This window comes from Dicentrarchus labrax, unplaced genomic scaffold (assembly GCF_905237075.1).
Source record: "Dicentrarchus labrax unplaced genomic scaffold, dlabrax2021, whole genome shotgun sequence".
NCBI classification, from domain to species: Eukaryota; Metazoa; Chordata; class Actinopteri; family Moronidae; genus Dicentrarchus; species Dicentrarchus labrax.
The window spans coordinates 12,302,970-12,317,160 of record NW_026136707.1 but is presented as its reverse complement, the minus strand read 5'-3'; the positions used below and the strand labels follow the sequence as shown (position 1 = coordinate 12,317,160).

General features: G+C 40.7%; 1 protein-coding gene across 4 annotated transcripts; it reads left to right on the top strand.

Moving 5' to 3' along the window:
- Positions 1 to 863: 863 nt before the first annotated feature.
- Positions 864 to 12,736, top strand: esrp1 (epithelial splicing regulatory protein 1). 4 transcript variants are annotated; one of them, XM_051406664.1, is made up of 16 exons: positions 865 to 1,228; positions 1,675 to 1,833; positions 1,947 to 2,063; positions 2,446 to 2,557; positions 3,058 to 3,201; positions 3,768 to 3,822; positions 3,949 to 4,059; positions 4,169 to 4,301; positions 4,680 to 4,722; positions 5,267 to 5,586; positions 6,341 to 6,565; positions 6,657 to 6,909; positions 8,295 to 8,475; positions 9,408 to 9,549; positions 10,029 to 10,151; positions 11,414 to 12,736. In XM_051406664.1, the coding sequence occupies exons 1-15, from the start codon at positions 1,097 to 1,099 to the stop codon at positions 10,137 to 10,139; spliced, it is 2,238 nt and encodes a 745-aa protein (XP_051262624.1). In that variant the 5' UTR covers positions 865 to 1,096; the 3' UTR covers positions 10,140 to 10,151; positions 11,414 to 12,736. The 4 variants fall into 4 exon arrangements, 3 of the variants coding, with proteins under 3 accessions (XP_051262623.1, XP_051262622.1, XP_051262624.1); XR_007885437.1 differs by having other exon boundaries at positions 864 to 1,228; positions 9,408 to 10,151; positions 11,414 to 11,429; XM_051406663.1 differs by lacking the exon at positions 10,029 to 10,151 and having other exon boundaries at positions 864 to 1,228.
- The last annotated feature ends 1,455 nt before the right edge of the window (positions 12,737 to 14,191 follow it).

Genomic DNA, 14,191 nt, shown 5'->3' with positions numbered 1-14,191 from the left:
TATTATTATTATTATTATTATTATTATATTTTCATATCATTATTATTATTATTATTATCATCATTATTATTATTATTATTATCATCATTATTATTATTATTATTATCATCATCATTATTATTATTATTATTATCATTATTATTATCATTATTATTAGTAGTAGTAGTAGTAGTAGTAGTAGTAGTAATATTCTATAAGACTTATTTATTAGATTATAACAATACACCACACGATAAAAATTATACCCAATATAAGTAATGTGTCCCACTGTAATAATTTCTATTTTTTCTTTGAGCTTATCAGTGCATCATAGGTTCAGTTAAGATTGGCTTTAAAAATGTAATTTAAAATTAAAATTAAACATTGTAAAAGTAGGCCTAAAATTATTCCGATGTTAATTGTTTTATATCTAGTATTTTGTGGCACTTCATGGTCTTGCCTTGATTTATTTGTATACGAGGACAAAATACAATTGTGTTATATTATTGTTGGGTGTTCTTTGCTTTCAGTAACCTTTCAATAAGATTTAGTTTAATTTCTAAAAATATTAAACTAAAATAGGTACATTTGTGAAAAAATAAAATAAAATCATAGTAGCCAAATTATTGAATTATTATAGAGCCAGTGGCAAAACTTTTTTGAGCGCTTCAACTTTTGTGACAGGTATTTTACTCTTGATACCTGCCGGGTAAATGACCAGACAAAGAAATACTTAAATTACCCAAGTATTAGGTAAAAGCCCAGATATTTCTGTCCTCCGTGGTCTGCCACGTCCTAATCTGTGAACCACCTGAAGGAGGGAGGGGGCAGGTAGAGAGTCACGTGGTCACACAGGTAGATGCAGTACAAAAACGGGCAACGTTCAGCCATTACACCGCGATGGTGACTGCGGGAGGCTTCACGTTAGATTTCATAGGCGACGAAACCTGGATTTACGGAGCTCACCTTTGCGCTCAGGTGTCAAAGTAAAGGTGTTTATACCTTTCGGCCCCCGCGTGCGTCCTCTCCGGCTCTCTTCAGTTACTGTCCTTTACTTTTGTGTAGTATTAGATTAGTTTTTTTTGTGGTTTTTTTTTTGGACTGTGTTTGTGTTCAGATGACGGCGCAGGTAGACTACCTGGTGGTGGCTTTCACCGCCACATCTGGCGCGAGCGGAGAGCTGCTGGGATCGGACGAGAAGGAGCTCGTGCAGTTGGTTTGGCAGCTGGTGGATGTAAAGAATAAAAAGGTAAAAAAAAAACGTATTACTACACTGCTTATTACAGCTAATTATTGTTTGTTAAAAGCAGGAAATGTAGTGGTAGGTAAAGGAGTGGGCAGGTAAACTGAACTCCAGTCGAAAACAAACTCAAATACAGACGACAGCCATATATAATAATGTTCAGAACTCTATTAATTCATAAATAAACTGTTAAGTCAGGTGGGTTTTTTTTTTTGTAGGTTTCCTTTGTATACACCTCTGTTCTGAATTCATATATAAGTTCAATATAATGATGTCTACATTGTGAGGTATTTAAACAGACGCCTGCTTCTCTTGTTCTACTTTATGATAATATATATGTAATAAAGGTCTACATTACAGCCATTTAACAGTGTATCATCAACCCACAGCCTGTGAGTTTCTATTTAGGCTGTTTCAAGACTGACGTGTTTTTTTTCTCTTCTCTGAACCAGTTGGGCAAGGTGAATGAGCTCGTCATTAAGCCTGACCTCCCAGACTTGACAGACGAAAAAGAGGAGAAGGATGTGGTGGAGGAGAGCGTGGAAGAGGAGAATGGATCTGAAGCAGATTGTGTCTCCACAGCCACAAGTCTTGAGTCAGCATTAAACCTGGTAATAACCTCTCTGTTGTTACTAGAAAAAGTTTTAGGCTTTTATTTTTCTTATTTTTTACTGCTTGAGGCTGGATCATGAATGTTTTTATTTCTCTTCTGAATGTTCAACAGTTTCATCTACAACTGACAAACGAGGTTAACAGCGCGGGCGCAGGCACGTCGGTGTGTTTGTGTACAGACGGGCAGCTTCACATCCGCCAAGTGATTCACCCTGAGGCCGCAAGCAAGGTGAGCGAGCTGGTCTGGTAAACGCCTCGCAGCCAGGGTGGATGTTCTCTCAGTACTGCAGGAACCTTCAGCACCTCACACAGTCACAAAGGGATGTGTTGTGTCAGCACTGTGCTCCCTGGTTGCATTTAATGTTAGGGCGAAAGTTGATCTACAGCAGAGACCCACTCATGCAAACCTGTCTCAATGACACGCCCATGCACATACCGTACTTATAAAAACGCCAGCACACAATGAAGCTGATTAAATCCTCCCACATGTCTTAATGTTACACAGGCACTACTTCACTAGTTTGAGCAAACAGCTATATGATGGCAATAAAATGGCAGCTGTCAGAGGGCCACATGTTCACATCCTTTTATTTAATTCCTTCCCTCTCCAGAACATCCTGGTCCCGGACTGTTTCTATTCTTTCTTTGACCTTCGGAAAGAGTTCAAGAAGCACTTCCCCACGTCTGACCTCAAGGCTTTGAATGTACACATCATGGCAGAGTGTATCCTTTTAATACTTGTTTACATTCTGTGAATGTCTGTGAACTACACTGTCGTATGTAATGCATTTAGTTTCTGTTACTCATGGTATTTTGGACAGTTTTGGTCATTTATCTGTATGATTAGCTTTATCTCATACGCGGAACACACGTTAGAAGTTTGTAAGCCACGGGGTGTTGGCTGCAGGACTAGAGGTTTTGAAATGCAAATAGGGAAACAATGGCAGTACCTTACTAAGCGCTCAGTGAACAAGTGTGTGTTTAGCCAACAGGGCAAACCCCACACACCCACTGGAACAGGAAAACTTAACACCTCTCTGTGTGTTTGTTGCATTTACTTGCTGCTTTTTTAGTTTCTCTATTTAGTTTTCATTTTCTCTCACTAATTTTTATCATTTTACGTCAGTCACAAACCCAAACACACACATATAATGACACCTTTTTGCTGTGTCGGAACTGTTTTCGCATGTTTCTTGTTGTTTCCTTGACGGCCTCCTCCTCAGCTCTTAGTATACCTGTTGATGTTCCCTCCATGTGGGATCCTTCAGCCACACTGGATCCGTCAGTCACATTGCCTGCAGAAACAGCAGTGCAGCAGGTTGAGATCATGGCCAGCATTGTCCTTGCCCTACTTTCTGAGCCATTTTGTGAGTACCATATGGGATTTTATGCAATGAGACAAAATATAAAACATTAGGAATTTGTTATTTTGTTTGCCATGTAGGCCTACTGTTTGCGTAAAGTATATTACTTTAAGCTAAGATAATAATTAAGGAAATTAGAGCTGAAAGGGGAAATTAATATGCAACTATTTTGATAATCGATTAAATGTTTTTGTCATTTTTCAAGGAAAAAATGCCAATTATTTTTCCCAGCCACTCCAATGTGAGGACTTTCTGCTTTTATGTTTTATACGATAATGAACCGAATGTCTTTGGCTGTCTATGTCGCTTTCATCTCGGGGAAAATTGTGACAGACCTTTTTCTGACATGTTATGGACCAAACAAATAATCCGTCAGTCAATCAGCTGCAAACTAAAATTGTTGTTACTTGCGGCCCTTGTGTAAATTTCTAAAACTCAGTTTACAAACATAGTTTGCATTTTACCTCAAGACTTTAGACCATCACCATGTTGATTACAGAGTACCATCATTTGTTTCAGTTATGAGGTCTAATTTGTGATTTTTCATCTAATGCACTTTCCCATTACAGGCCATACGTTTTCTAACCAGGAGAGAGTTAGTGAGAAGTTTGAGACCGGCACTTGGTGAGTAAAGTTTGCTCAAGATAAATATTTTTTTGTTCTGTGCCTGCCTCTGAAAGTCCACTCCTGTTGTGTTAATGTCTTTGTGTGTGTGTGTGTGTGTGTGTGTGTGTCTGTGTGTGTGTGTAGTAGTAAGATGGAGAAAGTGTGCGACAACACGGTGATCAGAGCCAGAGGGTTGCCATGGCAGTCGTCTGATCAGGACATTGCTCGGTTCTTCAGAGGACTCAACATTGCCAAGTATGTTGTTGCTGTTTTAACCAACAAGTCAACATCATATATATACAGAAATCTGCTGTTGACACAAGGTTTACATCCTCTATAATGATCTGTATGTTGTGTTGTATAGAGGAGGGGCTGCATTGTGCCTTAATGCTCAGGGGAGGAGGAACGGAGAAGCTCTTGTTCGTTTTGTCAGTGAAGAACACCGAGACCTGGCACTGCAGAGACACAAACACCATATGGGCAACAGATACATAGAGGTAACCTGTCTGAACCCTGCTAGCTGGCACTAATTAACCTCCTCAGACCTAAAGTATTTCCAGTTGAGTGTACCAATAAATATCAGATAAGACTTTATTGATCCCCTGGGGGAAAATTCACATGTTACAGCAGCACAAGAGGCACGCTAGGAGGTAAGGAAAAAAGATAAATCATTATTTGAAATAAAGTAAATTAGAGGCATTAGATTACCATATACTTTAAAAGATAATTGTGCAAAAGAAATCTATCAGTGTATCTCGAGCAGCAATTAATGGACACTGGGTCTGAAGGGGTTAAGTGAATCAGCCACACTACTTTAACTAATCGTCTGTGTAGTTCCCTCCATTCATTTCTGTCTTGTTCCCTTCTAATGGCAGGTTTACAAAGCAACAGGAGAGGACTTCCTGAAGATAGCTGGAGGTAAGAATCCATGTGTATTGTACAGAATTTGATCTTACCAGAAGTAACTTTTAGTAAAATTTAATGGATACCAAATTAAGTCCTAAAGCTCTTTGGTGGGGATGTTTAGGTTTGTATGTGAATTTGAATCAACCCACAACATGACCAACCAAATGCCCTGCTGTTGGGTTTTGTGCATGAGTTTGTATTCTTTCTATTTACTTTCTGTGGACTTTTTATGTCCATTAAATGTTTTTCAGTCCGCCCGTCATCTCTTAGTGAAAATCATATCTTGATAACATTTGTTTATTAATGGCAGAAAACTCAGTAAATGGTGCTGATGTTTATAATCATTAAAATTGAATGCCAGAACATCACTCAAAATCATGAAGGGATAAAAGTCAAGTTTATTCTTATCAATGATAGAATAAGAGACCCTTGGAAATCACTCCAAAACATCACAGAGAGCTGCTCCCAGAAGGAAAACGTAATGCTGTTCAAATCAACGGCGTGTTTATCTACTTGTGGTTAAGTAAATGTGTCTTTGTCCTTGTGTGTGTGCCAGGTACCTCCAATGAGGTAGCAATATTCCTGTCCCGTGAGGATCAGATCATAGTGAGGATGCGAGGTCTTCCTTTCACCGCCACACACGAGCAGGTGCTCACCTTCTTCTCCCCGGGGGAGGGCCTCAAAGAGACGTGTCCGGTCAGCGGCGGGAAGGATGGCATCCTATTTGTCCGCTATCCAGATGGCCGTCCCACTGGCGATGCCTTTGTTTTATTTGCCTGTGAGGAACACGCCCAGTGTGCTCTGAGAAAACACAAGGAAATCCTGGGGAGAAGATATATTGAGCTGTTCAAAAGCACAGCAGCAGAGGTCCAACAGGTATGTCAGGGTGTCTGTCTGGATGTAGGTGTGCTTTTATGTACAGTGTGTGCAAAGTAGATATTTATGTTCCTTCAATTTGTTATCCTCTTTGTTTTCTGACGGAAAAAAGAAGGTTTTTAGGAATCTTGTGTGTGCGTGTGTGTGTGTGTGTGTGTGTGTGTGTGTGTGTGTGTTTTCTTTTCTCCTCAGTTAGTTGTAGGAGTTATTGGAGTAGGGCTTATGGGTTGGGACCTGCATTCCTATAAGTCTGTTGGTACACACAAATACTAAATAAATAAAGCTTGCTAGTCTTTATCTCTTGTTTTGGTCTTCCTCAGTCTTTCTCCCTCTCGTGTGAGATGAACACATGGAGTAATTTTCTTATCTTTTGCGGGCTGATAAGTTTACAGCCCATATATATACATATATCTATGCAGAGGCTTTTCCTCACACTGTTATGTATGACAGAGGAGTTTTATTGGTCCTCTCCAGAAATGCAAACAAGCCAGCCTCTGGCTAACATTACAGCACACATTTAAACACACCGTGAACTTGTCTTTGTTGTACACAAGAAGTTGGCAATGTCTCAGTGTATATACACACACTATACACTGATTTTTAAATTGTAACTGTTTATAGCAAGTATCTATTATGGTGTGGAGTGTATAATTTTTTCCTTAAAATTATCTGGAAAAGGGAGGAAGGGCTAAATCAGGTCTGACTGTCTTTTCTGCAAGCAGAGTAACTGAGTGTGAATGTGTGTGTGTTTTAGGTGTTGAACCGGTACTCATCGGCCCCTCTGATCCCCGTGGCCCCTGCTCCCTTGGTGTCAATGCTGCCCGCAGTGTCTCTCCTGCCCCCTCCTGGTAGTATGAGGGACTGCCTGAGGCTGAGGGGGCTGCCATACACAGCGAACATAGAAGACATCCTCACCTTCCTGGGCGAGTTTACACACGATATCAGACCACATGGCGTGCACATGGTCCTCAACCAGCAGGTACATGTAATAACCACACTGACACACCCATGGACTCACTTGCTTTCTGACACAGTGCTGCAGAATAATTTATGACTTTCTCTGTTTCCAGGGTCGTCCATCAGGTGACTGCTTCATCCAGATGACCTCAGCAGAGCGGGCACTTCAGGCCTCACAGCGGCTCCACAAGCATGTGATGCCCAGCCAGCGTGGGCCCAACAACCGCTATGTGGAGGTGTTTCCCTGCAGTGCTGAGGAGATGGGCCTGGTGCTGATGGGAGGCTCACTCTCACACACACATACACACACACACAACCGGACCAGGAGTGGGACAGGGCTCAGCCCGCCGCCATGTAAGTCCAGACGTAAGTGCTGCTGGGAGCTGGGGGTGCTTCGGGACTGCAGGGTAGGTGGGCTCCTGCCGTGGGGGCAGGGTTGCTGGGTTTTCTCCAATCTAGTACTGTGGTAGGTAGGGGACATCTGGTCTAACCAGGAGGATTCAAAACTGTGTGTGTGAGAGTGTGTGTTGCCCTGTGTGTTTGTGTGTGTGTGTGCGTGTGTGTGTGTGTGTGTGTGTGTGTGTGTGTGTGTGTGTGTGTGTGTGTGTTTGTGGTACCTCTTTGTAATTTAGTGTGATTAAAGTACCAATCTGCATGCACTGAGAAACTTCAAATGTTAATTGTTTATTCTACCTTTTTTACCTGTATTCCCACAGTCTGATTGTAGTTCATCTTCTTCAACAGCATGTTTGTTACTCACTCTTAATTTTACTCCCTTACCACTGCTTGAGTAATTCATGGAGATCTGAAAGGATTGGAAAAGTGTAAGCAAGTCAGCTAGTCTATAATATGGCAAAATGGCTTACAAATCTCCAGTCTTATCAGATTGGTAGTGGTGGTTGTGGGATTTAGCCTCAATAGACCGGCGCACCTCCTGTGCTTGTCCAATCAGTGGAGCTGTGGGAAAGGTGGGCAGAGCTAAACGCTTGTGCGTAGAAATGTGCTTTGTTCTCCGTGTCTGATAATGTGGACAGGTGCACTCCTAGTTATATTTTTTAAAAAGTACAATTTAAAAAGTGGTATAATGTTTATGAATTGTTTTTTATGAAGTGCAAATGTTCACATGTTCACAAATGGTTAGAGCACAGGGAATCAAGGCTAGATGGTGGGTAGTAGTGGGGTCATGTTAAAACAAGATTAAATTTTTATGCTTCTTCAGCAAAAGTACATGTTAGATAAACAGCATGTTCCACATAACCACATATTGAGCCTGAGGCCAGAAGCATGTTTTCGAGAAAAGCGTTAAGGCGCCAACAATGGATAGGCCCAAAATGGCATATATATAACTTATTTTCCTGCAGATTGTATCTACATCTTTACAATGTCTCTGTTGCTCTTGCATTTATCAATTAGACTTTACCTTCCTTATGTGGAAGCATAACTAAAGTAAAGTACAAACTGTGTTGATTTTCTTGACCTTAAAGTCAATCAGAAGCCTACATGTTTGGAAGTTCGGGTCTACACAAATAGTCAAAGTGAGCCGCAGTTCAGTGCAGCATATCCCTATTACAAAGAAGCTTTCACTGTCACATACTGTACATACTGTACATGTGTCAGGTGCTGAGTTATTATGGTCAATGCACGTTTGCACGAACGTCTCTCTCAGAAACAGTGACTTCACCAACATGTCTATTTCTTTTACAGTTTTTCTTTTTTAATTATTTTGTCTCTCTCTGTTCTCTCCTCTCTAGGTTTATCTCCACCATCCTACTCCTTCACCCCTGCTCCACCTGTCCTGCCCACAGAAGCTGCTGCTGCCCTCTACCCTCCCATGGGTCAGGTGTTGCTGGCCCCGCGCCCACTGCCACCAGGACATGCCTACTACCCTGCTTCAGCTCAGCTATACATGAACTACGCAGCATACTACCCCAGGTAAACAGGGAGTAAATGAAAATGCTCCATCATGTAAATGTTTTTGGAAATTACAGGATTTGATTCCATCAGAACAGCCTAAAGCTTTACTCAGTGTAATCAATATCAGTTTATTTTACTATTTAATACTTTCAATCCCGGATGCTGTAATAATGCTGGGATTTATAATCATAATTATTTTATTTGTGTCATGTTGTGAAAGCTTGCATTTGTTCAGCCACCACAAAAGTATCTCATGAAGTTGTCAACTCAGATATGTTCGCAAATTCACTGTACATGGTACAGTTAATCACACCAGCACTATTATAGATAGTCTTAAGAGCTAAAGGACTTCCTTGCCCTGAACTGACATTGTTTACTTGCGGGCTGTTTGCTGCTGAGTAAGCGAATAAGAAAGTGAACCAGTATAGTTTACATATTTGATTTTCTTAGCCTTCTGTTTGCATACATTTCAAGATTATCTTTACATTTACTAGAACTATTTGCATGTTATGTATAACTCACTTTTTTGTTATTGACTTGCGCATAAATGTTTCTAAATTATTACTGTGAAATAACACAGAAGGTATTTGGGTTGCATTAATTACAAAAATACTCTTGCATAGTATTTAGTGGTGTGTCTGTGTTTGCATCGTTTTAGAAGTGGAGGTTAACAGCTGGTCTTTGGTTAAAATGCGTCTTGTCAAGGTTAAAGGCTGGGACAAGGGTAGTTAATAACTGAACGCTGTGGTATCAGAGAACTTGGTAAACATCAGTGACCTCTGTTTGTCCCTGATCAGAACACATTTCTAGACGACGCCCAAAGTTACTCCCAGTCTTGTGATTCATATGTGCTTTGTTTGCTGAGAAACATGCAGTTTTCAAGTCATATAGTTTTTGTTTTATTTTCATGATAACAGTCTGTCTGTGCCTTCTTTCTTTTCTTTCTCCAGTCCACCTGGCTCACCTACCACTTTAGGTTACTTCCCCTCCCCCTCCTCCCTCCTCCTCCCCAGGGGGTTGGTGCGCATGCCAGGTCTGACCTACAACAGCAACGGAGTCAAAGAACTCATTAATGCAATGCAGGGATACCCGGTAAGAGACGTTTCTTTACAAGTGAACCATATACGCAGTACATTTCCCATACAAGACAATCTTCCGTGCCTTCAGAGTTCACACATACCTTTCTGTAAGATCCTAGTGTTGTATTCAAACCTCCTTCTGTTGTGGGTGTGTATTGTCAGGCATCCACTGTGTTTGCCCAGAGGCTATCAAACTAGTTTATCCTGTCTACTATCCCTGTTCTGTCACACATGCACTGCTGCTTGCTTAGACTTGAATTGGAGGAACCCAGGTCTTATTGAAAAAGCGTAAAGAATCCCAGGGATATGATAAATGATAGTTTATACTAAATTAAGGGACAGATTTGGACTAAAAATCTACAGTATTCTTCTCCCATAAACACACCACCATGCTGGAGTTTACAGGTCCATGTGGCCTTTAGGTTAGTGTCTGTGGTTGCTTGTCTCTCAGCCCCCTGTGTCTGTCATTCCTCCCCCTTCCTCACACCACAGTATGCCCCCGAGGATGCTCTCATGCACGCCCACGGGCATGTGCATGCTCACGACCCGGCTGGGACATTGCTTACACAGCCCAAAGAATGGGTGTGTATTTCAGGTGTCTGAGGCAGGTGGCAGGTAAGGATTGGCTGTTCTGAGGGGGATTAAGTTTGGATAGGGGTTGTAGCTGTGGCTTGGGTCTCGACTGGTCACACGACAGCGAGTTTTCCTACTTAGGCAGGGAATTTTCAACTAACCACACGCAGCAGCAACAATGGACAATTTTTTTGATTGGGTTGAGTGGTTAGAGGAAATTTCTTGGATTTTAGTCAATCCTCTGGTTTTTATCTTGAATCATTTTGACAGGGTGCTTTTTTTCTGACTGACTGTGAAACTGTTTTATAGCAGTTTGCTTCACCTAATACTGGCTACTACATTTCTGTCCTCTCAAGAAGTTATTTATGGGCTACAGCAATAGCCAAGAGGGCTAATTGACCATCCGCTAAACCCAGCCTCCTAATCGTGATTGCTTAGCAACCGTAACTAGGCACAGCTGAGCTGTCGAGCTTTGGATTTCTCCGTATGCCAAAACAGTGCGAATGGATCTCTGTAAGAGCTGTACTCGGGGCTTTCTAAAACTAAAAATCCAACAGTAAAAGTGTAAGGAATGGATTAAACATTAGCATGTCCAGTTAACTATAGCCTTTCAACCTACAGCAGTGACCCAGTGTTACTTCTTGTTATTAACTATCTAACTGTGTTATTATGTGGGGTTAAAGGTTACGTTAGAAAATAAAATATCTGCTCACAACTGGACACTGCGTGGGAGCCAAAGTGGTAGTAGAGCAGAGTTTGTAGCAGCTGTCCTGCTCTTTATTTGGGTTGGGAAGTTTCTCGCACCTCCAACCAAACTTGCGTAAATTCAACGTTATCCTAAAATCCCTTTCTCTTGTTTCAACCAATTTAGTTGAGTTGAGTTTTAGCATTAGAATTGATATCCTAATGTAAACATTAACTATGTTAAGCAACAGTGAGGATAGAAAATAATTAAATGGGAATTCACTTCGCAACTCTATTGTTTAAAAGATTACGAATAATTTTAAGTGTTAAATCTGCCACAGTTACATTGTAAACTGCATTATGTACTGTGAATGGAAAGCTTGACAGGCAGTAACTGAGGGTTGCGGGGGTTTGCGAACGGTCAATTGGTGGTGTTGTAGTGTAATAATTGATTGGTAATAACAGGTATAGCCTTCAGGTGGTTGAGAAGGTGATGGGTAATATCTGGTGCTGGTGTAAAGGGCTCGGTGTTTGACGCTTTTACACTGGGATAATACTCTGCTGTCTCTCTTCCCTGTCCTTACCCCCAAACTCTTCTTCCTCTTCCTCTCCCTCTCCAGAGTCCCGCGGAGTCCGTTTCTCTCCTGAGCAGCAGTCTGATTGGTCAGTCCAGCAGAGGTGATGCTCCTCTCATGTCCCTCCCCGCTCTCATGACCAAGCCGGGGGGGCAGTACCTGGACCTGACCCTGCTGTAAGGTCACAAATATGCAAAGGTCATGTGACAACTTGGTGTCAAAGACTTGTAATGTATTTTTAGGTTTTTAAAATAGTCTTTTAGATGTGTTATTTATATCTATAAGAACAGAAATTAATGTATTTTATACCAAAATCATTGTGGCCCTAGCCAAAAATAGCAGTTTTGTCTTATATTGCACAGTGTATTTTAAAAGCTTTATAGAGATTTTTTTAACATGTTATGATATTATAATCACTATATGACCCAGTAGAAACCAAGATAAATCTTTTCCTTAAGCTTCTCTGTGAAGAGTGAAAGTGTGTGTGTGAGTGCGTTGTAGTGTGAAAGACATGAAAATGAGTATTATGCATGTCTGTGTTGATACGTCGTGATAGTTAATCTGTTCATGCAATACGTTTTATGTGTTTATATACATTTGATACAGTACATAGTGATTGTATTGGAAGCTTTAGTGCATGAAGAAGTTAGTAGTAAAACTTTAAGATGTTTACATAATGCCAAATATCAATGCACTGCTAATCAATAAGACTACTAATGAATATAATAGCAGTATCTTTAAATGATAGCATATATGTTACACTGTGAGTTTGTCAAATAGTCTGGTCCTTGCATCAGGCCTTACTTACAAAAAATGTGACATCTCACGCTAAAGCCCCTGTTTCCATAGTGTGTAATGCCAGTGGTGTCTTGCCTTTTGTTTTGGACTCACATCTGAACAGAGGACAGTCCTAGTTCTCTGTAACCTAACCACAGGGTTACATTCTTCAAAAGGACTCAAGTCACATGTTCTCAGCTTACTGAGTGAATCTCAGGAGCCAGAGGTGGTTTCTGACCGATTTTAATACATATTCAACTCCGCTAAGACAGCAAAGATTTATCAGTCCATCACACTTTCCTTGTCTTCTCACCACCATCTATGTTGGGGGAATGCAGTGGAGCTAACAGGTCTCCCTCCCTTCTCTTTTAACTATATCATTTGCAGATTAGATGGAAGGTTGAGGAGGAAAGGAAATAATGAAGGACACCTCCAACATGTATCTTGTGAATTTAATTGTCGTTTGTGCCCTGCAAAGTTGCTCTTTGGGCTCCATTTTGCTGTACGCACATCTACAGTAGGACTTCCCTCTCAGGACGTCCCGCTGTGGTAATGCTGGAAAAAAATAAAATAAACATAACCTGTGAAGTCTGCCGGCCGTCAGCTGTTTGATTTCACTATTTGTCTTCTGAGAGTTTCATCTTACTTTGCTGTGTACTAATTGTGCTCTTCTGTACTTTGGGAGGGTGTGTGAAGAGCAGGAGCACAAACACACAGGTGGAGTTGTCTGATGACAGAATGTGGCTGGAGGCGAAACTGTGGGAACTCCCTCACACTGTCCTCAGTGATTACCTCTGAATTTCCCACATACACACACATGCTATGGAAATGGAAAGAAACTATTGTCACTCAGACACACTAAACACATTATCTGAGAGGATGGCCCTTTTTTTGAACAGGGTGGAAAAGTGAAGAATAGAGAGCCCAGGAAGGGGGAAGAGAGAAGGAAGGCACACAAAACCATGTCAGACCCCCTCAGGGCAGATTTGGCATTGTGTAATACAATCTTGTGCACCCCACCCAACTTGATCCCTTTTAAACACACTCACTCATTCTCCTACTCACAAAACACAGTCTAAACCAGCGTGGCAACACCATTAGTATCTATGCAACAAAGGCCAAAATAGTTTGTGTTTTCTCTTTAACTTTTATGACATTAATTGGAAGAGTTTAGAAATATATGTTAACTATTGTGGGAAAAATGCAGCGCGATGACACATTTTATTTCATACTTTGTCAGAAAGTGTTTCTTTGTATGTGAAGTGCAAAGTTAAAATGTTTTAGTTTTAAATTATAATTTGTACATAAGAATTTGAGTGAAGTAGATTACAGATTTAAAGAAAAGGAGTAAACAAAAGTAATTTTATCTTTGATTTAGTATAGTCCAAAGGACAATAGAGACTGTAATTATTAGGGGGAGGTGGGGTCAGAAAAAGGGGAGGATTGTGTATTTTTTTTGCCAGAGGGTAATTATATTTTATCGTTTTCTTGCACGATTTTGTTAAAAAATAGGTGCATTAAAACCCCAAATTAGCTTTTTGAGGGTGTCATGGATGATACAGGTGCTTTTGCCACATGCAGAGGACAACAGTCAAGTCTTTATATTGAGGCTTTATTTTCTAGTGACTAATTTTTCAGTTTTAAGAAATGAGAAATGTCGATCTTTATATTTAATAGAGACTAAACATTATCTCGCTAAAGAGTGTGCCACTTGTTTCCTCTAGCCAACAGTCAGTATTACAATATAACAATATTACAGTGCTGAAGCCCCTCAGCAACCACAGAGCAATCACCTTTTCCCCTGTTCACTTTTTCAGCAACTGTTTTAATAAATGTTCATTTAGTAGCTCTTGGCTTAAAAGTAGAGTGCAGCTAAACAAGATGTAATGTGCAATGAGGGCGATGTAGAAAATAATGTTCCATTAACATTTGAGGGCGAGGGGGGCAAGGTTCAAAGCAAATAAAGTAGTAATAATGTTGGGTAGAGTCTTGCTTTAAAAAAAACATAAGGTTCATCCCCCCTCCCAACCCCAATAATTTGAATAC

Excerpts from the sequence above, each read along its gene's own strand:
- esrp1 (XM_051406662.1), top strand. The coding sequence starts at position 1,097 with ATGACGGCGCAGGTAGACTACCTGGTGGTGGCTTTCACCGCCACATCT. Across the intron at positions 2,064-2,445 it reads ACCCTGAGGCCGCAAGCAAG|AACATCCTGGTCCCGGACTG; the intron begins GTGAGCGAGCTG and ends TTCCCTCTCCAG. Across the intron at positions 5,587-6,340 it reads CAGCAGCAGAGGTCCAACAG|GTGTTGAACCGGTACTCATC; the intron begins GTATGTCAGGGT and ends TGTGTGTTTTAG.